The 23,414-nt window shown below is 37.1% G+C and overlaps 2 protein-coding genes across 3 annotated transcripts in view; one reads left to right on the forward strand and one right to left on the reverse strand.

Annotated features, from left to right (window-relative positions):
• Positions 1 to 23,414, forward strand: part of LOC117402762 (PC3-like endoprotease variant B) — a 299,818-nt gene that overhangs the window by 39,290 nt on the left and 237,114 nt on the right. For both annotated transcript variants that reach the window (XM_034004201.3, XM_034004200.3), the window contains exon 3: positions 2,157 to 2,249. In XM_034004201.3, coding sequence (XP_033860092.2) covers positions 2,157 to 2,249 — 93 coding nt within the window. The remainder of the gene's footprint in view (positions 1 to 2,156; positions 2,250 to 23,414) is intronic.
• The window catches only part of LOC131737175 (zinc finger MYM-type protein 1-like), a 5,268-nt gene continuing 691 nt past the window's right edge, over positions 18,838 to 23,414 (reverse strand). The window contains exon 2 of the mRNA XM_059024584.1: positions 18,838 to 19,093. Within this exon, the coding sequence (XP_058880567.1) occupies positions 18,893 to 19,093 (201 nt within the window). The 3' untranslated portion in view covers positions 18,838 to 18,892. The remainder of the gene's footprint in view (positions 19,094 to 23,414) is intronic.

Consider the following 23,414-nt stretch of genomic DNA (forward strand, 5'->3'; position numbering starts at 1 on the left):
GTAGGGTGGGTTGGCTCTTGGGGTTCAGGTTGTGAACCCCTGGATTATTGCTGTTCATTGTTCACTTGAAAAATGCAATAAAACATATTATTATTAATGTACATCTTTTATTTTGTACTCCTCGAATAAACACAACTATGCATTAACGTAACATGCACCCCTTGCCAATTCGTATTTTGTCTGAGAAACATTTTCATCATAAGAGGCCCGATTGAATAACCAGAAATGCGTCAATCACACAGTCAAAACAGCTAAAACATTTGAAGCGCATGCCATGCCAGTAGCACTGTACAGAGCTTTGATTTAAGTTTGGGCTTCAGTGCATATTTCATTGGTCCAGAACAGTGGCTTTTTCCAAGACCTGCAATGTAAATACTGGTAGTATAAATACTGTACATTAGTAATAGAAATAAAGACTGTGCATATTACCTGCTAGCTGTATTGATCATCCACAGTAGGCCTGGGTTAATAACGGGTGAGTGTTGCATTTAATTTCGGGGATATTGTCTCATTCCATTTAAAGTGAACAACATAATAAAAAAAATGCTGCAACAGTTTTATTGTATTTTTTTTCTAATTGTACTACAGCTTTTTATACTATACTTTTTCCTCATAAATCTTGAGTAAGGTACTTTGAAGAGGTTCAGAAAATGACTAATCTTCAAACACTGTAGTAGCACTACAGGGAATGAAAACTAGGAATGTCATTTTGTTAAGATGGCAAATTTGTCCTTGACTTCACTTGGCGTTGTTTAGTACTTTATCTGTTGTCTATAGCTACTGTTGCCTGTCCAGACTCTTTCCTGCCCTACTGGGATTTCAGTTCTTTGTAGGGCAGTCACAGGAACATGAAGTAACTGGCAGGACATGCGTGCTAATCTAGTGGAGAGGATGGAAGACTGCTGCAGGCAGAGTCAAGATAGCTTGTTTAGGTCTCCTTTCTTCTGACATTGTGGATTTTCATTACAACTATGCTCCTTTGGGAAAAAACACATAATTCTTGCAAAAGATTTGAAAAACAGACATGAAGTCCGTACCTATTTGTTCCAGAGATACATATCCCAGTATTAATATAGAATGTTATACAGGGTGCTGGGAATTACAAGAAAATGCATTGTTTTGTGACAGCATGAACCACGAGAGCAAAGATGAAGTACTTTGTGAAATATCACAGAACCCTGAGATACACTTTATTTGCTTGTAATTTAGCAGCCCATTTGTTACATTTTATGATGTATTGCACATTTCAACACAAAAAGTGCAATGACTTTTTGACATCAAAACCCTGCAAGAAGACTTTTTTTTGCCAGGGACAAGATACAAGTATATATAATATCCATGCAATATCAGCTACACTTAGGGTTCCCACCTCTGATTTACAAAAAACCGGGACAATAGAGTCATTTCGTACAAAAAAAATAAAATAATAATAAATCATATACTTTGATGACATTTAATGTTCCGGGAAGTCTTACAAATTTCCCAGGACAGCTGCCTCAAAAATAGAACAATCCAGGCAAAACCAGAACGGGTGGCAACCATAGCTACACTGTATGTAGTGGTTAGCTTTGGGTTCCATGAATTGCTGTTTCAGTTAAAAAAATGTAATTAAATAAGTTTATAATTTGGCAAGCTACTGTAAACATTAGTGTGAATTCTATTACAAAATACTTTTTGAAAATCAGAATATTGTTTTTTTAAAGAGTAAGTAACTTCAAATGATATTTTCATATTTAATTTTTACTGTCCCTGCAGCTGTGTGGTCCAGGCTGTGTGGTCTGTGTGGCTGTGTGGTCCAGTGGTTAAAGAAACGGGCTTGTAACCAGAAGGTCCCCGGTTCAAATCCCACCTCAGTCACTGACTCATTGTGTGACCCTGAGCAAGTCACTTAACCTCCTTGTGCTCTACGTCTTTCGGGTGAGACGTAGTTGTAAGTGACTCTGCAGCTGATGCATAGTTCACACACCCTAGTCTCTGTAAATCGCCTTGGATAAAGGCGTCTGCTAAATAAACAAATAACAAATAATAATAAATAATATTTGCAGTCATTATGAGTGGATCTTAATTATTGCAATATTGCAATTAAAATATGGGTACTGTACATCTTTACTGTAAGAGTATCTTGATTTGCTGTTTGTTCTTTTCTTATCATCCAGATAGGAAACATGGAAGGCCATTACACATTTAAGGACACCGTGGCTACAAGAAGCAGACAGATGGTAGAAAATAGACTTTCTATGGTGCCAGAGGTGAGTGTTTATTATTTTGTTTAAAAATGTTAACAAAGGCTTTCCACCTAACGAGTAGGGGTGGGAGTGGGGCTGCAATTATGCATGCTTCGTTTTCCCGGCATTATCATTTTCAACCCAATCTAACAAGTCGTTCTCAAGTTTATAAAAGTCCTTAGAAGAAACAAATGTCCAAACTTCCAAACAAACATCCATCCATACAAGAAAACATATAAAAGAACTCCCAGAGTATCAATCACTGACATCTTTTCAATGGCGACTTAGTTCCTTCATGTGATGTCTCAAAGTTCACAAGAAATGTAGCATTGAACCACAGTAATCCATCGCGTATCCGACTGGTGGGACCAGAGTAAGGGCGGCTATGTAAAAAGTACCACTATACACAGCTGTAACAATGACTATAGTCACACAACTATTGTCTTGAGATTCAGCTTTTTTAGGACGCTCCCCTAAATTCCTTGTTTAGAAAGATACACAGTATTAATGCTGACAAAGTAGCCGTCTGCAGTGTGGGTGTGTGCTTTCGCTGCTGAGTGACAGGCAGGAGATTGAGACAGAGGTTGAAGTTGATACGCCCTGCAGGTGAACAGGATTTATTTACATAACAAGTCAACACACTGAACAGCTCACGTGACACTACCAGCAATGGTAGCGCACGGAGCACATACAAACAGTGTACGAAAACTTTGGCAGGATCTACAGTCTCTGAACTAATCTTCTCTGTTGAGTAATAAACTAACGTTACTGAAGAGCTTGATCATGTCGGGTAAACATTCAGGGTGGACATGTGACGACAGATACACAACGGATTACTGTATCTGCAAGGAACATTCAATAAATGTTCTTCTCCAACAGCTTCAAATAAATGACCATTTAAAAATCGAATTCTCCTTTGCCGTAATGTGTGTGTTTTTCATATAGTAAAATCTAAGACCTACAAAATGATGGCAGTATAAGATCTGCTGGAATAATTTTGCTAGCACCATGTACTATAAACAGTGTTTTATTTTTATTTGCAGTAAATGAAGGGGCACTTCCAAAACAACTTAGTAATGGAATAAAGAAGCCTTTGTAACTACGTGTGTAACTAAAGTCTAATTAATGTCACTGCTTTTCAACATAAAATAGTTCCTAAAAAATCCAGTTTTCCATGTTCTTGAGATTTGAGGAATTGCAGTAAATCTAGGACAAACAACCCTTGCTATACTAAAAGATCATTTTGTGAACTGGTTATATCAAATACAGCTGCCATTCAGTTATTCAAATCTGAACGATCTAAAACCAAACAAAGTGTATGTCATCTTATACATTTATATAAGCAATGCGATCTCAATGTCTGCATTTAAAGCGAAAATAGAGGTAGCAAGCTATCAGTGTCGTGCTATTATTCCTGAAAAAAATTCCCTTGATCCTGGCCTTTTTTATTTTAACAAGGGTTTACAACAAACTTCTAAGTGCCATGCCAGTGGGCAACATAAGAATGTACCAATAGTTAAACACGCATTGCTTTAAAAAGGGTGTTTTAATATGACTGTGTAAAATTTTAGAATGATATTACAGAAATGTTCTAATTTTACTTACCGGTACCTGTTACATGTTTTTATTAAGATTCCCTCATAGCACAAAATTGATTCCTTAATGTGCTGGGCTAAAGTTGTGCCAACATGCTACTGCCACTACTAATTAAATTAAGTTTATTTTTTTAACTACGTAAGTTCATATGTGCTTTGTTTTTTTGGTTACTCAGCATTGTGACTGTCAAAATCACTACACTGTAACAGGAACTTCATTAAATGTGTCCAGTCAAAAATGTACGATTCATAAGTTCAAATAAATACATTTTTCAAAGAAAGGCTATAACTAGTGGTGGGACAAACAGGATTTTTATGTTCGTTTTCATTCGGATATTCGTTTGTTTTCAAAAAGTAATAAAAGCCATTATATTGCTTAGAACGCAGGCAGAGACAGCATAGCAGCAGGGGCAGGGGACGTGGCCCCTGTGTATGTGCTTTTATTTTACAGCAAGACGTTACAATATGTAACACGTTAAAATAGAGAAATATCTCAGGAGTAAAGAATACATTGTGTAGGCCTTACTTCACCCCAGTGAATTAACTACAAAACAAAGGATGCCAAATAGCAGTTCAAGTTAAACAGTGTTTTGTTTATTGCTGAAATAAACAGTACATAAAATTGATACCTCATTTTATTTATTTTTTACTTTTTTTTCATTCCTTGCCATTGCGTTTCTCCACAGTAAACAGCGATCGTAGACATGTTTTCATAAAGTAATACCATGAGCTTTACTTGTGCCTTTTTGTAGCTGAACAAGCAAACGAAAACTGAAATGTAACTTTAAACACTTCAAATAAAACAAACGTGGAAATGGTGTTGTAAAATGAATGGGAAAAAATTACTGTTTTGGTTCTCGTTTATTGCATTCCACATAACAGAAAGTCAGAACAAAAAATATATAGTATATAACATTTAATTTATAAAAATTACTACACAACATTTCCAGCAAGTTGGGCACTGTTTAAGCGAGGCTTTTCAGAATGACTTGTTTGCCTTTTTTCTGTCCCATGAGATTCTGACTCGCTTTAAAGCAGCACAACGTGCTTTTGATCCAGATGGCTTTCTGTAGAGATCACTATGCGTGCGCGTGCATAATCTGGTTTGTTTACTTTTTGCTGTCTAAAACTTTTAAATAGAGTCTCAAGAGCTGCTGTGTTGATCCTGTGTTTTTTTTTATTATTTAATCTCACATATCACACAGAGCTCTTTTTCATTTGCCATTTCTGAAACTGGTGAGGCGGTAAATAAATGCAAAGTATTTTTGTCATTTCTAGCGAATACGAACATCTGATTTTTGTATCCGATTACATGTCAAAAAATATTAATTCAAATATTTGGATATTTGTCCTAGATCTAAACAGAGAGCTCAGATCATTGCTGAGATTTCAGTGATTTATCAGCCACAGTCTGCAGATAGGTACGTCGTGTATAATGTGTATATAATTTATATGTATAAAAAATATACAGTATAAACACATTTCTTAACACAGGATTTGAATCTGCAATTTATCCCTTGAGTTTTTGACACATTTCCACGTATTGAACGATGCTAATCATACCAAACTGGCACTGGCCTACCCAAGCCATAAGACTGCATAGACACATGCACAAAAAAAAAAAAAAAAAAAATTAAAAAAATTTGTAAAACCTGTAACTGCATAGTAATTATGAAATGAGGTATTTGATTAATAATAGAAGTCATTGTGACAGGGTTCCTCTGAATATGCGTGCTGATGCGGAAGCAGCTGCAACGCGCAATGGGAGATGCGTTGCCAGACAACCGATTGAGCAAGGAGGCTCGGGCAGGGGATTGGCTGATCGGGAATCCTTGATTGGCTATGGATCGTAACATGGGGGCCTACGGCCAGGTCAAAAAGCAGCTGCACCACAGGTCTTGACTGCTGCTAGGCCATTGAGCCGCAGACATGTGCTGCACTGGTGCTTCCGGCTTTCACTGAGGAGGAGAGCATCCGCTCCAGGGGGAAATGACTACTACGGAACCCTTCAACACCCATACGGATTCCGTAAAGGCGCTGCGCGGCCGGGAGAGTCGGAAAGAGCTGGAGTCACAGGACCCTCTTTTAGAGGGTTGCTAGCTTTCTTTTGCAGTATTTTGTTCTTGTCTTTATTAAGTCCGACACGAGGGCTACCATTGTTGGTACCCTAGTGTGGGCATTGTTTGTGTTTATTAAATCTGCATGCCTGGTGGCATGTCAAACACCACTACTCTGTGTTTTGGCTCTTGTCCGGCTGGAATTTGTGCACCAGAAACACCCTTGCTACTATTTCACTGTTCAAAGCTCCTGTCATTTTCTGCTGTTTTGCATGGTCTTTCATTGCGTGGCCATCGTTGATAACCCCAGATGGAAATCACTTTCTATTTGACTACACATTGCTAGGCTTCTTGTAGGCTTGGATAGTTCTTTCTTATCTCCAGTACCTCCAGGTGATTCAGCACCAAGTCATGTTATCTATCCTACCCCATCGTGTACAAACCTGCTAGATCTTGCCTTTTTTTGTAATTATTGTGCCACAAAAACCACCCCTTTCTGATACTTGCACAGCTTTACTCTGTAAATACACTGATACTGTAGTGATGATAATACATGCAGTTAGAGTCTTCTAGCTGCTAGACCATGCATCTAGACCATGTCACTCCAGACAGGAAGTGTGACAACCCTTAACAAATTAACTGCAAAATATCGGACAAACAACTGCATTAAAAATACAGCGAGATTACTGCGAACACACACAAAAAAAGAAGAGCGGAGGCTAGAGGTCAAACAAAGACCTTGTCCATTTCATTTCTAGAGCTGTGCCACTGCATGAAGGAAGCCCGTTTTTTCTACAAAGAACATGCTTCCCCCATGCTGTTCTGCAACTGTTGTGCCCCCCTTCTCCCCTGGAGGGTCAACCTATGCCTTTTGTGCTGTCAAGGTTAACTATGCAATTCACTGCTGGTGAGTTTGCCTGAAGACATCATTTGTAAGGTTATCCAAGATACTTCATGTTCATGAGGCTACTGTTCAGTGACTGGTTTTAATTGGATTGGTTCTAAAGGCCTCTACACAATGGACGTGATGTGACAAGCGAATGTGTAGTACGGCACACCACACCATGACAAAAACTAATAAAATATATTTTTGATACAAGCCATTCACACTGCCTGTGATGTGAAGGGGCGACACTGAAGCGATGCAAGACAAATAGGATTGGTGTCTATTTTTGCGATTTTGTTGTGTGGCAGTTAGGGAACTGACCAATGAGGAGCAGCTTCCCTTGCGCGCCTTTTTCAGTAAACAGTGGCGGAAGAAAAGATCATTCTTGCAGTATCAAAATACCTGGAGCTGTACACTAAAGGACACAAAAACTATAAAGACACCACAATGAGGTAGAACATTTGGCAGTCCATTTCCAGGGAACTGGATATAGCTGTTATGTATGATTTGTTTACCTTTACTGAAATAAGTCTTCTGAAAAGTTATTATGTATTCTACAGTTTCATTAGCTGTATATCACGTGTGCCTGTCTCCACTGCTGTAAAAGTACCATTTTATTGCAAGACAAATCGCATCACGTCCGATGTGTAGAGGCCTGTGACAGGATTGCAAAGGGTTATAGAGTAGCTGTGGGTTTAAGAGCTTGGGCACACATTTATTAAACAACAGTAACACTGCTCACATAGCAAAATAAAAAAGGTATACAAAACAAGTCACAAACACAAAACAAAACAATACTTCTGTCCGGATGGGCATTTGCCTGCACTGACCAAAACAAAATTACAAAGCACACAGTAACACTCACCTAACTCCTTTCCAGTCTCAGACAAATGATTTTCTCCCCTTATATCCCATGTGGTTGTAGCCTAATTAATCATCAATCATCACATGTTTTTGGCAGGGATAGGAATTAACCCAGCAACCACCATTAGCGCCTGCAGCCGCATGCACATTATGCACTGTGTGTGTCTTTGATTTGCCAGATTTTGTCTTCATAAGTGTGGACTCCCAAATACGCAATTAATTTAAATTGAACGCATAACAATTTTGCTGTGCAGCTTGTCTGCCTCCCCTAAAACTTCACACCTCCAACCAATGCAGATTAAGCAAGATAAACAAAAATTACAAAAGGCCGTTTTGAAGTACATTGTGTAATAATAATAATAATAATAATAATAATAATAATAATGTAATGACCTGGCAGTCTGCACTAACTAGAGGACTTGTTTTGCTGTTTGGACGCGGAGAGTGTTGAGGAGCACGGGCAGGCGAACACTCCAGAGTCTTAAACATTCAAAGAGAGATTTTTTTAAAAAGCATCAGAATAATATTCTACTTACAGTTCATCGTTGGATTTAATGTAGCATCAAATCTGTTATGCTGCACACAACTCGACTATCCTATTGTTGTCTTCAGATATAAAAAAAAAAAGAAATCCAAACACTACTCTTTTGAGCACTGGGAAAATGACTGTCTCAGTGTTCTTGTGTCATTAGTGTAGTAAGCGCATTCTGTGCTGGAAGAAATTCAAGCATGAATATCAGTGTACATTATCGGGTAAAATACCAAAAACTGCCAATATATAGTCAATATATTGGTCATTACAAGCCCCACCTACTCTCTGTCTACATACATGTTCAATATGTGGGGCTGGCAAGCTGAAAGGTCACATTGTCACATGGAAGGAAGTCTGTTGAGTACTCGGCAGAATTCTCCAGACAAGCTTCTCAAAACAAACTCAAAGACAGGGAAATTTTCAGGTTCAAGAATTGATAATTATTCAATATTGGAGTAACAGAAACCAGAACCACTGATTTGAAAACACATACTAATAGGGAAGAGAATGTACTACTCCTCTTTAATGATATAGTGTACCTCATTGTTATTGTTCTGCAATTTAAAAACCAAGTGTGAAGCACAGTAAAGCACCTGTCTCTCCAAAGTATCTGAAGGCTAGTTTTTCATATGAAAGGAGAGGCTCCAATGAGGCTGCCTGTGAGGTTGCACCTGAGTCAGGTCTCTCGTGGAAGCGGCTGTGATGCCTGCCAGTTCTATAGGACACAGTACTACAGTATTGTTTCATGTGTAAATGCTGAGAATTGTTTTCCATTATCAATGTTGCTATAATGTTTCAGATACCAAGATTCCCCGGAGCCCTGGTTTCCCCCCTTCGAGGTTCATGGGAATGTGGACTCTGGTATTTTCTTTTATCTCCGTCTTCCCTGAATTGAATATATACACTTCTTTATTATGTTATAATTCCTTTCTTTGATTGCAGATAAACAGGTCTATATTGAACTACTGTATGCATTAATTTGCTTTTTTTTGTATAGAAAATAACTGACCTTTTTATCTGTACTTTTGTAAATATTCCATTAAAGGGGTAGTTTATAGGTGTGGATGTTTAACATAATGGAGCTTACCATTGTGTAATATTCCCTTTACTTTGATTAGTTTCTTTAGGCTTCTATATGTAATTTTGGCATTAAGAAGATTTCATGCATGTCTCCTCAGTAAATATGAACAAAATATCCCATAAAGCATAGCTGTGCAATATTTCTTACTCTGATGTAATGTTTTGCTGACTGCATGCAGAGCAGGTGGGTATACTCAAAACTCCGGTACCATAGAGATTATTGACAGACAAATCAGCAAAATTTCACTTCAGTCACCTAAGGGCCCTTTTCAGCGCCTGTGCTTCTAAAATAGCCTTTATATATAAATGTAAATCTGTATATTATGTTAATGTATTTAATCTTTGAATTGTTTATATTTGTAGGCTATTCGTTTACCATACTACATTAATACAGCCTCTTAGAGTGTTAATGCAAGGTGTAGGGAATTGTAACAACTTCTGTTTCCATTATTATTACAGTATTTTTATTGATAGCTTTATTTCTTTTTTAAATCTTAAATTATATCAGATTACAAAAAGGCTTTTTTAGTTTATTTTATTTTGCCGTGGCACGTAGTTACAGTCAAATCCTTTTAAAATGATCTATCTTTTTCTTGATTAAAATAATTAAAAGTTAAAATACATCAACATAATATATGTCCTTAGTATTTTATGTATAGGCTATTTTATAAGCAGAGGTGGTGCAAAAGGTGCTTACATGACTGAAGTGAGGTTTAGCTGAATCTCTATGGTACCTGAATTTTGTGTATCCCCTCCTGTTTGCTAAGGGGTCAGTTTGCACTTGACCACCGTGGCTCTGCTGTGGGTCAGCATCAGAGTAAGAAACATTGCACAGCCATGTGTGCTTAAAATCCTTGTGATGTTAAAATTGCATATACAAACCTAAAGAAGCTAATCAAAGTAAAGGGAAGCTCAATTTTGTTAAACTTCCAAGCCTGTAAACACTCACTATCCACAAAACTACATACTGTGCTACGATACTAAAATAATATTAATTAAAGATGGCAATGTTGCCTTGCGTACCGGTAACAAACTATCTTTTTTTTTTTTTTTTAAAGTTAGCGTCTTTAACAGTTGAGATGTGTAATTTTATTATATACGTGTTGTGACAAACCTACTGAAAGATAACTGCAGTTAATATAGAGAAATTACAGTTACAAAATATAATAATACTGTCATATTATTATTATTATTATTATTATTATTATTATTATTATTATTATTATTATTAATAATAATAATAATAATAATAAAAATAATAATAATAATAACATAAAGAATCTACAATTATAAATGAATGTGCATACACACATAACTATTAAGATTTAGATTTTGTATCGTAATTTTTCGTAAACAACATGCACCCTGTGTATAACCATACTCGGTGTATAACGCACATGGATGAGCTGCCTTGGGTTACATGTTGTATAATGTACATTTCTTGTATACTACTCAATCAAAAACATTGTACCATACCACATAGAATGCAATTACCCAGGTTTGTAAAAGGGTGTGCTTTATATTCTGAAAATGACGCTAGACACATTTTTTGTGGTATCATTTTTTTAGAAAACACATGCTCAAACGATGAGACATTCCTTAAGCATATGTTACAAATGATTTGTCATTTTTTCAGAAGTAACCAGCCACACAGTATCTGTATTCTACATACTGTTGCCTGTTGCCCCAAAGGCGAGGGTTTATCTAGGCCTGACGGTCCAGCCATATCCAATGCTGCTTATCAGTGTTTCAATGCTTTTCTAAATTGGAACCTTTTTTATTTTTTATTTTTTAAAGTGGTGTGGGTCACCTTTATGACTATGAGTGCTGTGTGTGTGTTCCATGCTGTCTCACCCCTTTCAAGGTGCTGTTTTCTGCTATTAGAGTAAAATGCCCTTCCAAATAGAGGTCAGAACTTTGCTGTGATCCCAATGACTTTCAAGGCCATAATCGCTCTGCAGCACAGTAGCTCTTTGCTCTGCAGCGATAATAGTTTTGCCTGGAAAGGTAATAATCTTTCACTTTAGGACTTCAATTTCATTCTGACTGTGCCTAGCACACCTTCACTTGAATCACTTTGTTAAATGATTTTTTTTTTAATTCAGTTGTTGTCAAACTTGTTTTCGAACGACCAGAGCAACAGATACACACACACACACACACACACACACACACACACACACACACACACACACACACACATTCCTATATTTGTGGGGACTTCTCATTGACTCTCACTATATTTGTATTTACTATTTCTATCTCCAGTCAGACAAAATTCCACACGGGGTGAAAGTTGACGACAAACTCAATATTTTGGCATATTTTTTATTTTTTTTAAGGCATATTTAGTTATTAAAAACGTGTTTTACAAAGTGGGGATGTCCCCACAACGTCGTTTTTTCAGGATATGGGGACATTTTCTCAAATTTTGTCAGCACATTGATAGTAATACTTGCCCACACACACGATAAGGTCTTGTTTTTGAGGAGCACACAAAATGTTGTAGTAAATCCCTCACATTTTCAAGTAAAGTATTTATTTTGAGCTTACTCAGGTTCTTCATTGAAAAACCAAGAAACCCGTAAATTGTCAAGATTTGCCACTTAACGCAATCAAAGCAAACAGAATGAGTTTGATGGAAAACATAACCTTTGTGTATTCTTTTAATGTTTAATTATGTATTTACCGTTCATGTAGAATCTTTAAAAGCTCATAATTTCAGTATTATAGAGACAGTACTGTTTTAACTTCCCTTTCTCACCTTTCTTTTCCAATAAGGACCTTGGGGCTTCTTATGTGGCATTGTGATTCACTGTTAATCTGACAAGGCAACTGTGGATATGATCGACATCCAGTTTGTGTGCTTGATCAACAACTAAGAACACTACACATGCTGTACAAGGCTGGTCATCCCCATGAGCTACCCCAGCTGCTAGTTTTAATAAAATTATTTAGGACCAGTGTGATCCAGATTACGTTCGCGTTGTACTACTCAACTCCTCCCTGCAATCAGCCCGTCGCCCCAGTGTAACCAATCGCTGCCTGGCCCACAGCTGATGGCATGGGAATCGTTTCACGTACATGCAGCTACGCGCTTCCTCCAAGATGGCCGACTTCCTGTTTCCGCCCACCGTCAAGTCGACCTGTCTATGTGGACGTGTACTACCAATCTTACATAGCGCCCTTTCTGGTCGGAAGGGAGAGTTACAGCTCTGATTCTTTCTCTCTTTATTCAGGTTTGAACAAAGACCTAGAATGGATAGGCAGTTGAGGACTGGAGTTGAGTACCACTGTACTTGCCTAAGAAGTGAGAGATTAAAAGGAGAAGTTCACTAGATTTTGCTTGGTATGTTTTATAGGAATTGACAGAGTTTATTGGCTAACAGTACAAATGTGTGGTGGAGAACCTATTACACAGTGTACAAATGGTTAAGGTTTTCTCAAACATGTATTGACCAGATTACCCATTAACCTAAAATAAACAATGTGGAAAATGTATAATTAAAATGATCTGGTCTGGTTTAGAATACTCTACTGCTACAATTATATCGGCTGTTGTTTTTCTTGTCATCTACAATTTAAAATGTCTTGGGGCCATTTACTACTTTGAAACAGTGAGAGTTGACGAAACTGAGCAAACTGGCTGTGACTTATAAAATACAAGTTCATTTATTCGTTGTGCTTTGCTCATGTGCTTCTTCTGTTTATAGTTTCCCTTCATAGGTTTTCTGGTACCCTGTTTTGAAAAAAAAAAAAACTTTTTTTTTTGTTCCTTTTAGACCCCGGTGAATAAATCATGCCACTCTCTATAAGCTGTTCAGTGTTTAAGGTGAATTGATCTGAACAATACACTGAGCTTTGCTCGCAGAAGTCCAATGACAAGTTGTGCTATCTGAACTTCTGAACCCTGCAGATTTAATTTGCCAGAGAAGGTTGTATGGGGAGCACTCAAAAGTTTTCTCCAGATTCTGCAGGCTTTTTGTTTGATTTTACATTTTTGATTGAATGTGCACTCTGCTACTCAGTCCGTCGCTTGAGCAAGTGCAAAGAGCCCCCTGAAATGCTCCTGAACCATTTCTTTGTTTGCCTTTTATAGCATTTGATATTTCCTTTGAAGCAGAAACCCACTTGAGATGGGCATTGATCCCATGGTATACTTTCCCTGTATAGTAAACTTACAACTCTCTTACATTCTAGTGGAGGCATTCTTTATAGAACAATGGCAGTTCCCAGCACTCCAGATAAATATACTAATCATTTATGTAAACGCACCATGAATGTAGACTACTATTGAAACTTTTGTGCATGGCTGTTGTATTTTTTTTAAATATTAAATTTTTCTTTGTCATACAATATTCCAAATTAGTTTCTAGGGTGTACGCAGTATTTTGTTTTGGTTTTTATCGTAATCGTAAAAATAACAATAATAAGACATTTTGCTACATGTACGTATATTTTATTATGCAAGATCAATCTATATATATGAAAATAAATACTCCCAGAGCCGTTTATTTAAAAATGTATTGATTTATTTATTTTTGTTAATTAATATTGCTGAATATATATTTTTAAATTCTGAAGTTTCTCAAAAAGAAAGGTATGTACAGTAATAATTGTTTTTGCTTTCTGATGTAATTGTCAGTAAACACATAAAGCAATTAACAAAAATGGCTAGCAAAAAAACCCAGAAAAATTAAGATTAGAATTTAAACATGAAGTGCAAAAAAAATATTTTTCTGGATGATCTAGTTACCTAGTTTAGCATATCCACTGGCTTTTGTATTTGGCATTTATCTAGAGGATCCTGATGAGGACAGTCAGTTCATGCTCAGGTCTGTGTTGTTTGTATTATTCCACATCACTACAGAGGAGAGCTCCTCACTGTAACAAGCACTAGCTGCTGATTCAGTAGGACAGAAGAGGGAGTGGGAGAAACCTAACTCAGAACAATGCCCTGTTCATCCAGATGACAAACAAAGCTCTCTGAGATGCCCTTACACAATGACCTTCAATGGCATACAGCAATGTCATTACAATGGAAAGGGCTTTGTATTGCAGGACAATGGTAGCACATGGAGCAGCTACAATGGTTAAGGCTTTAATTGTTATATCATTGTGGTAACGTTTTAAAATTTTGATGGAGCAATGGTATCCAATAATCAATAGACACTGGAAGTCCATTGCGGTAGCATGGTACTGCACTATCTCAGTACCAGTTTGCTGTTACGATGGAACAATATTTATTCCACATCCATTGTGTTGCTCTTGCTGGTAATGCTGTGTAATCAGCTAATTGTTACTTTTGGGCTTGTTTATTGTACAATACTGATATTGTGCTGTATTATACAACAGTGGAATTGACTGCTTCAGTCCTATAGGGATTCCTAGTTGGTATATCCTGTGATATACTGACAAAGACCCAACTTATTTGTTACCAAGAATTTATTTTTGCCTCTGTGTTTCAGTATGAAACTTTTTTGACCTCTGATCCTTTCAGAAATATAATATGAGCACACAATGGTGTAACTGGGGATACTGCGTTAAAATCCTTTTGTTAACTCTTATTAACTTTATTAACATTAATTGTGATAGAAAATCTTTTTGTTTATTTTACCTTAACCCTTTATTGTCTTGGGTAGGTTTACATACCTATGTAAAGCCTATTTTCACAATGTTAAATATACTGGACACTGCAATGGGTTAATTCACAAAAAGCAAATATTTCATACAACACTATAGGTAAACTGCTGCCCATTGTCCACAGGTACCAGTTTGAATAGTCAAGTAGCAGCAGAGACTTCTCATTTATATCATTGTAGTCAAAATATCTGTGTATCCTAGATTACAGTGCAAAACACAAGCAAAGAACCAGAAGATTTCAAACACCAGAAGTGCAGTGATTATATTGCAAGTTTCTAAAAATAAAATTTAAATCCTGGTTTCGCAATGCATGCAAGTTTATAATCAATTTACTTTGATGGGGATGGGAGTTGATGTTCACAATTCAAGTCATAATACAGTTTTGCATCACCCTATAGAATTAACTAATTTTCTTCATAAAGTCGAACAAAACCTGCTGAATAATGTTAAATTAACATATTGAATTACATACCACTTTGTAGTTTTTTTTTCCATATTCTGATAAAAATTGAAAAATGTGACATTTCAAAATCCAACATTAAATACTGTACTACTATTATGGCTTCCAGTAGACGTTTGCGATATAATTTTGTAGTTTCTTTGATTACATGAAGTAAAATAAAATATTGAAATTATGTTCATATCTATCTATCTATCTATCTATCTATCTATCTATCTATCTATCTATCTATCTACAGTCAAACCTGTATTAAGAGAACGCTCAAGGGACAGTCTAATAGTGGCCTCTTAACGCAGGTGGTCTCTTAAAAGAGGGCCCATAACTTATGAATTTTCAATTTGTCTCTGACATGCTTTCCTGTAATTATGTATTTCTTACATACACTGTAAAAGCCAGAATATGTAATATGAAAAAGGAAGTATGTAATTTAATAGCATTCATTTAGATAATGCATTTACAAAACAAATTATTTAGTGAAAGTTGTGAAACACAAATGTTTTAAATCCTTTGCAAATTTCAATGCCTGTGTTTCTGCCTTTCAGGTATGTGTTGATTCATTGCATCCTGAAACCGACGCCAGCCTAAACATAAGATCTTTTTCGATTACCGCGCACATTGTTTTCATACTCTTATAAGTATGGCTTGAATGTTTCAGTGTTTATTTTCCTTTTAACAGTTTGCCTTTAAGTCTTAATGCGCCACATCCTAATTATGAGAACATTCTGTTAAGTTAGCGGGAAAGAACAACAAGAACCGAACTTAACCTAGTTCCCAGGCAAGTGCGAGAACGAAATGCAAGTTAAATTAGCATCTGTGGGAAGTGATTAATCTCATTGCTTGCTCTTGTGTTTCTAATAATGAAGAAGGTAAAACTGAATCAGCAAGTCAGTCAGGACATCAAGGTAAAAAGAAGTGACTTTGTTTAGTAATTATCTGTTTAATTAAGATATTGAATCATCTCAAAATACGGTCACAAAAATAAAAACCTAAAACTTCAAACACTAGTTCTTTCCGTTTTAAAAATGCTGTATCTGCATCTTTCTAGTGCTGAATTTTTCAGCAGTTTTTCTGGCACTTACTGTCTTTGCAAGTTTAATAACTTTAATTCTGTCATCTAGGGGGGGACCTTTTGTTTCTCCTCGTTTTCTCTCTTCCTTCACACGAGAGCACTGTTGTTTTATTGATTACGGATAAAAGACAGCTAAAATGGTTACAGTATTCCTTTGAATTTAGGACGTACCATTTCAAACCATATTTTTCTTATAACAGTAGCCCTGTGAAAGGGTGCTTAATATAGGTTTGAGTCCGTTGCTGGGTAAGATAATTGTGGTCGCTGGTCGTGTTAGACAGGTGGTCGCTTAATACAGTTCAATAAAAGCACAAATATCACTGGGAGGAATTTAAAGTGGTCATTTTGACCAGGTGGTTGCTAAATAAAAGTGGTTGCATGAGCAGGTTTGACTGTCTCAGTCCTAAAATTGTAGGTGATACTAAACTGTTGGCAATAGCTGTAAGTGTAACACAATTAACTAGTTTTAACTAAGAGTGATTGTCATGGGGGTGGAACCAAGTGCTCACAGAATTGGAACCCTTTTTAAACACTGTCCCTGAAGCCAGCGTTGGTTCCTTCTGCCAGATGCAGGTGTTCCCTACTGCTGTCAGCCTGGGATGATTAATGAGGATTTCCCCCATTGACAACAGCCTTTGGAGCATTCGGGGCATCTTTACAACTGTCGGGGGAGACAGGGACACAAGTGAACAACCAATTATTTGGCCATCATGGCGGCAGTGCCACAAAGACATTAGGCAGGACAGGATAGCGAAAGAGATTATCTTATAATATTAGTCTACAGTATTTAAATAGACTTTTGTTGCAAGACATAAAGGACCCTTGAAATTAGAGCTTTTCGGTTGGTTTTAGATTGAGATTAAAAGTGATGTAGATATAGATAAAACAAAGAAAGTAAATGAGAGATTTTAAAGCAGTAGAAACTGTAGAAAATCGAAACATTAAAAATAGTTCTGTGTACGTGGTATTATGATTGAATTAACTATTATTTTGTTGTGTCGGTTTCAAGAAACACTGTCACAAAAGTGCCAAGAGAGATCTTCCAATATCAGCAAGAAAGAATGTCCTATAGAGACTATTGTATCTGTTTACTTTACTCTTTAAAATAATTTATTTAAAATAAATAATACTTTGTAATGTATCCGTTTCTGTTCAAATACAACCTTACATTAATACAGTGGTGGAGTGCATTGCCCGTGTATTATTATTATTATTATTATTATTATTATTATTATTATTATTATTATTATTATTAGTTATCTGCCGTTCGTGTTTTCATCTGCAGTAATATAAAAGCATTGGACACCACTTTATTTTCTTTATTTAGTTTATTTTATACCAGGATAGCCACTTGAGATGTACAGCTTCCAAGTGGGTCTCAGCAGATACCGCACATGGTAATGGCACAAATACTCATTCATTAAAATTCTTGTACAAACACAATTGAGTTGGTTGTATCCACCACTGCATTCTATATTTAATGGCTCTTGTATTTTGAGTATATAAGTGGTAATATATATATTTTTTATATTCATTTGTTTTATATTAGATTCAAGGTTGGTGTACTTTACACTGTCAAAACAATTTTGTTTTTATCAAAAGAAGTACTCCAAGGACTTAAAAAAAAAGATGAGAGTACTAACTCAATATAAACACTGTTTATGCATTCCTTTATAAAAGTTTACCTTCGTAAAAGCATAGTAAAGTGTAATTAAGCATAGTGAAAGCATAGGAAAGCCTAGAGAGGAATGGTACAGAATATTAAGTACAGCGTGGTAAATGCCTATTCATAAAACTTTAAGTTTTTGTTATATTAAAAAAAAATATATATTTTTTGTATACCATTTTAGAGAGAGTTAGAAGTGTATTCTAATGTGAAGCACTATTTCATCTAAGAAAATGTTTATATATACTTATATATAAATCATTCCTATAACAGTCTTTCAAGAGAATAGGGCCCATTTAAATTAGTAATGGTTTGACTTAGTTGAGTGTAGCATTGTCTTGTGTGGCCATCTCTTTCATCAAGTGTATTGTCTGCACACTGTATATTATGTCTGGTGATCAGTGTACATTCATAGTTAGTTGCCCCACAGCTACATTTCTTCAAATACTGGTTTCATATTATATGCCATTTTTAGCCATTATAAATGATAGCTTTAAATTGCACCAGATAATTGGATTAAACTGCTTTCAAAAGGTAAGTGGTTGGGTTCACACCTACAGTACGTATCAATGTAATAGAATTTGGTTCATTGCATTTTATTTTAAAGCATAGTCAGTATTGAACAGGGTTAAATAATACTGCCTTGGAAACCATAGATGGCTGTGACACGATGAATGGTGCAGTGCAAGAAATGAATGATGTCCAGACTGTTGTCTCCCAAAAATAATCAACTTTTAATCAAAAAACAGAAATAGTACAAAAATAATCCACCCTGGAAAATAATAAATAGCCCCACTACCAGCGATGGAATTGGGTCAAAACACGCCAGGGTCCAAACTCAAACAAACGAAAATAAACAGACACTCCGATAACCACAGTCCTCTGTGCACGAAAATGTGCTCTTCTTCTCCGGGGCTTGTGGTGCGTGCGCTGTGCAGTGTAGTGCTGTGTGATGAGGGGCGTGCTCTGGGGTAAGTGCTGGCTCGCTGGCTACAGCCTCCCGTCCTCCGGCTCCTCTATTAACAGACAAAACAAAAACACTTAATACACACAAAACAAACATCGGCTCTGGCCGGTCTCTTTCATTACCTCAGCGCAAGGGGAGGTTTTGACGTAGCTGCTTCCCCTTTGTACCCAGCAAACTCCTCCCTGCAGTCAACGCGTCGCCTGGTTTCTCCAATAGAGGGCTGCCCCGCAGCTGACTGCAATGGAATTGTCCTGAGTACTTGCAGCTACGCGCCCCTCCTAATATGGTTACCTTCCGGTTTCCAGCTACCACCGAGGTAGTAGATCTAGGAGGCAGTTTACCTTCCCCCTTACACAGCGCCCTTTCTAATCAGGAGGGAGATTTACAGCATCAATCCTTTCTCTCGCTATCACAATGGCTCAAACCCATTTATTAAAAACATGGCCAGCATCCAAATCTCCTGGAAAGTCCTTATAAGAACATAAGAAAGAACATAAGTTTAGGAATGTCACAAGTAGAGTCATCACTTCTTCCTTTTGTTTTCTTTTTCATGATAAGATGACCCTCTTTTTATATCTGTATTTGAACTTGTATTTATGTATGAGTGGTTAGATACCATATTTTTCCGTGTGGAAGTGGTACAGAAATAAAAGTTCCAATTTTGTGGGATGTTCTTGGGCTCAGTTCTAGTGGAACAATTACCAGCGTTAGAGTACTGCATTCTCACACCCAAACAGGTAACACAGCTTATAAATAAGCCCTGGGACCCCTAACAGCACCCTATCAGTTATTTATCCATCAATGCCATATATTGTGAAATATTTATCATGCATGGAGTAATCAATTACTGCTTAAATGTAACCACCACATTGTGCCATTTGCAATTACAAAACATTTAGCTCAGAAGTAAAGCCTGTGGCAGTTATAAAGTGCAGTTATTTTAATACCAGTATCTAACCCCATGTTTTGTGGGTCTACACCTCTTATAGGAGGTTAAAATATGAAATAATAAGAGCTTGAGGATTGCAGTTATTGTTGCAATGCATGCATTCTGTAGCAATGCATGTTAAAGTCATCTGTCTGGCAGGACAGCTTCGTTGGTGTCTATAAAGCCCATTTAATCCACTTGAATATTCTACTCAGGGTCTGAGCTGCAGAAGAAAAGTCTTTCAATCACACGGAATGCATGCTGGTATATGGCAGGTTTGTGATTTGTAGCTGCACCCACCAGCGGCCTTGCTGAATCTGTTCAAATCTTTCCACATAGGAACAGCAGAATGATTTGATTGAAAAAACTTTCCCCAAATCTAGGTTTTAACACAGGGTTCAAGTTTACAGTGGGGAAATACCAAAAAAAAAGAAAAATTGTGGAAGGGGGTAGTTGTCAGTTGTTAGTTGTCATTATTTATTCTTTCCTAGTGCTGTGATGCTAATCTGGCACCAGCGAAGCTGTTAGACTGAGTGCTATCCCTCAACATATAGTGACTGTAATGTTGTATGCTGTTTAGTTGTATGCTACATTACTTCAGTAGTTTTCTAGGGAGCAAATAAGTGCAAGTAAAGCGCATTAAGGAAGAGTGATAAAGTGTCCAGAGGGAAAAGAGGAGTTCTACAGGTGCTGTCTGAGGAGGTGCCGGAAGGTGGTCGATTTATATCATGACCCACTTTATAAAGTGGGTCATGATATAAATCGAGCTTAACATTTGCCTATGACACCACATTACTAGTGCAAGAAAAAAAGTAACAAAACTAACGGTGAATTAAAGAGCAGTTAATACTTTACATTTAGTCACTTTTACAATTAAACAAATGCATATAGTTTACTACAGACAAATATGTTTGTATCATTAACTGGAACCAAACAGTTTGTGTCATTATCTAAAAAAGGCATGAATCGTCAACTGATGAGAGCTATCAATTAGGCGTTGCACTTGGTGTTTTATTTGTGTGCATTTGTATAAGACTGATTATGTTAAAGAAGAAAAATTTGGTGACGTCGTTTTTTTGTAGCTGAACTGTAACCTATTCAGATCGCCCACGCAGCATTTGACAGGCTGCACAAAATGTCAGTTTATCAGCCGAGATGATTATTGGTTGTTATTTGCATTGAAAATGAATTAGATCCTGTGGTTACTTTGTAAAGCCCGGCCACACAGCATTTGACAAGCTGCACAAAACTTGAGTATAAGAGGGTTTGTGAGATGATATTAAGAGAGGTAATTTCTCAAAGAACCTATGGTGCATGGCAAGTGGTTTCTGAAAAATCCTACTAATAAACGGGATATGATATTAAGCAAAGTGATATAAAACAGGTTAATCTGTACTTGCGTGTTCGCCTCAAAGATGCAAGAGAAAAAGCAGACTGGGAAATGCCAGCAACAAAGATTCTTAACAAATTGATGCAATTGTAAGTGTTGCAATTTCCAGCAGCTTTAGTAGATCTCATTATAATATTTGAGAACCCTCATTTGCACTATGCACACCCCATTTTCGTGAATTTATTCAGGAACACCCATAATTACATATTCATCTAAGGTTGAACCGCAAAGACAAACTGCAATGACAAACGTTTTGACAAAGTCTTTCCCAATGTCTTCAATGCTGAAATACATTTTGATTCACTTATATTACTGGATGATGCGGATGATGAAGGTGTCAAGCAGCATACACACATTCCATTTAATCATAAAGAGATCCTTCACACTTTACCACTTGGAGATCACATCACCCAGTGAAATATGTATGTGAACCAAAACTCATTTCAACACTGAAGACATTGAGAAAGACGTTCCTCGTTTACTAAGTTTCTTTTAGTATTTATAAAATGAATGAGAATTGACTGCATTCAGCTCAGCTAATTTAGGGTACCTGGTTGAGGTTGGTGTTGTACATTATATCCAGGTTATTACAAGCTGTGATGCTTTTGTGAGAGAATTGTGGTACCTCAGTTATCTAGATATGTATAGGAATACTGCTTTATTTCATACAATCTATTATAGTCTGTAGCCGTCTAGCTTTTCACTTGAACCTGTCCTGCAGTTTCATACCTGCCTGTCTGTCTGTCTGTCTGTCTGTCTGTCGTTTCAGCTTCTGAACACAGCATACACACCGTCTGTGACACAGGAAATTACCCCAGACCTCTTAGACTACACTACATTTGGAGATGTTGACAGGCATTAAAAGAGGGCACTCTCTCTGAACTATGCTCTGACCTTTAAAAGCACTGCTCCGAGACAGTTGACTTTTAACACAAAGCTTGCTGCAGGTGGGCTAGCAATAACAAGGTTCTGAGAAGTAGTAGACCCTGTGCACATTCTGACCTACAGATTCATTTTTACCAAACTACGCACTGTATTCCTACATTTTCATGAATCTAAAACAGAACAAGAAGTGCTGTTGACCATCCACCTTTATAAAATACACCCTAATATTGATGTGATACAGCCATCTGAAATTCCTTTGGATCAAATGGAAATTATGTCACATTAAAATTAGCAATTTTTATTATTAAATGTGCGATAATTATTCTTATTTAAGTATAGATCATTAAAATATAGTTTAGGGTGCTGTGTATTGTACAGGTTGATTTTCAGCCACTCAAGGTCTGACCAGCCAGTAAGCCCACTGTCTGTAGCTGTCTTGACCTACTGTGGAGAGGTATCAGTATGTATCATACAGTGCCCTTGTGACAGGGTAGCGTCACGGCCCTGGCTGGTTACTAGCAGGAATTAGACCCAGAGACAGAAAGCTGCAGTTTTAAAACCAATGTTGCGCACTTTATTAAACAAATAACACAAAAACAAACAAACCAGACATGAGGGCCAAAATAAAAGGTTTTACAAAAGAGTCAAACTCACCCCAAACTCATCCAACCAACAAAGGATTTTGCTTCCTTTTCAATTACCGAACTGGGGAATGTTCACACCTATGATGGTTGGCAGGAATAGATTTAACCCCATCCCTCCCAACCTTACATTCCCACACACACACATTATTTAAATTTTAGGTGGTCCCCTCGCCTCCTCCTTCGGCCGAGGTGGTGGTCCTCGTCTTCTGAAAGAGTGCCCGTTTAACCCCTCTTATGACACCTGGTCTGTGAGGTGCCTATTTAACCCCCTTTCTACCCCCTAAGCCCGAGTGACTTGACCCTCTGGCAGTGGTGATGCTGGCATTGGCATGGTGCACTCCAGCAGTGGAAATGCTCACAGTGGTGACGCTGGCTGTGGCATGGGTCACTCCAGCAGTATAGGCCCACAGCTCTATATATATATATTAGGGCTGTCACTCGATTAACATTTTTGATCAGTTACTTTATGGGCATTAGTTGATTAATCTGTAGATTAATCTGTGCACATTTTTAATAAAGGTAT

This window comes from Acipenser ruthenus, chromosome 5 (assembly GCF_902713425.1).
Source record: "Acipenser ruthenus chromosome 5, fAciRut3.2 maternal haplotype, whole genome shotgun sequence".
Classification (NCBI taxonomy): Eukaryota; Metazoa; Chordata; class Actinopteri; order Acipenseriformes; family Acipenseridae; genus Acipenser; species Acipenser ruthenus.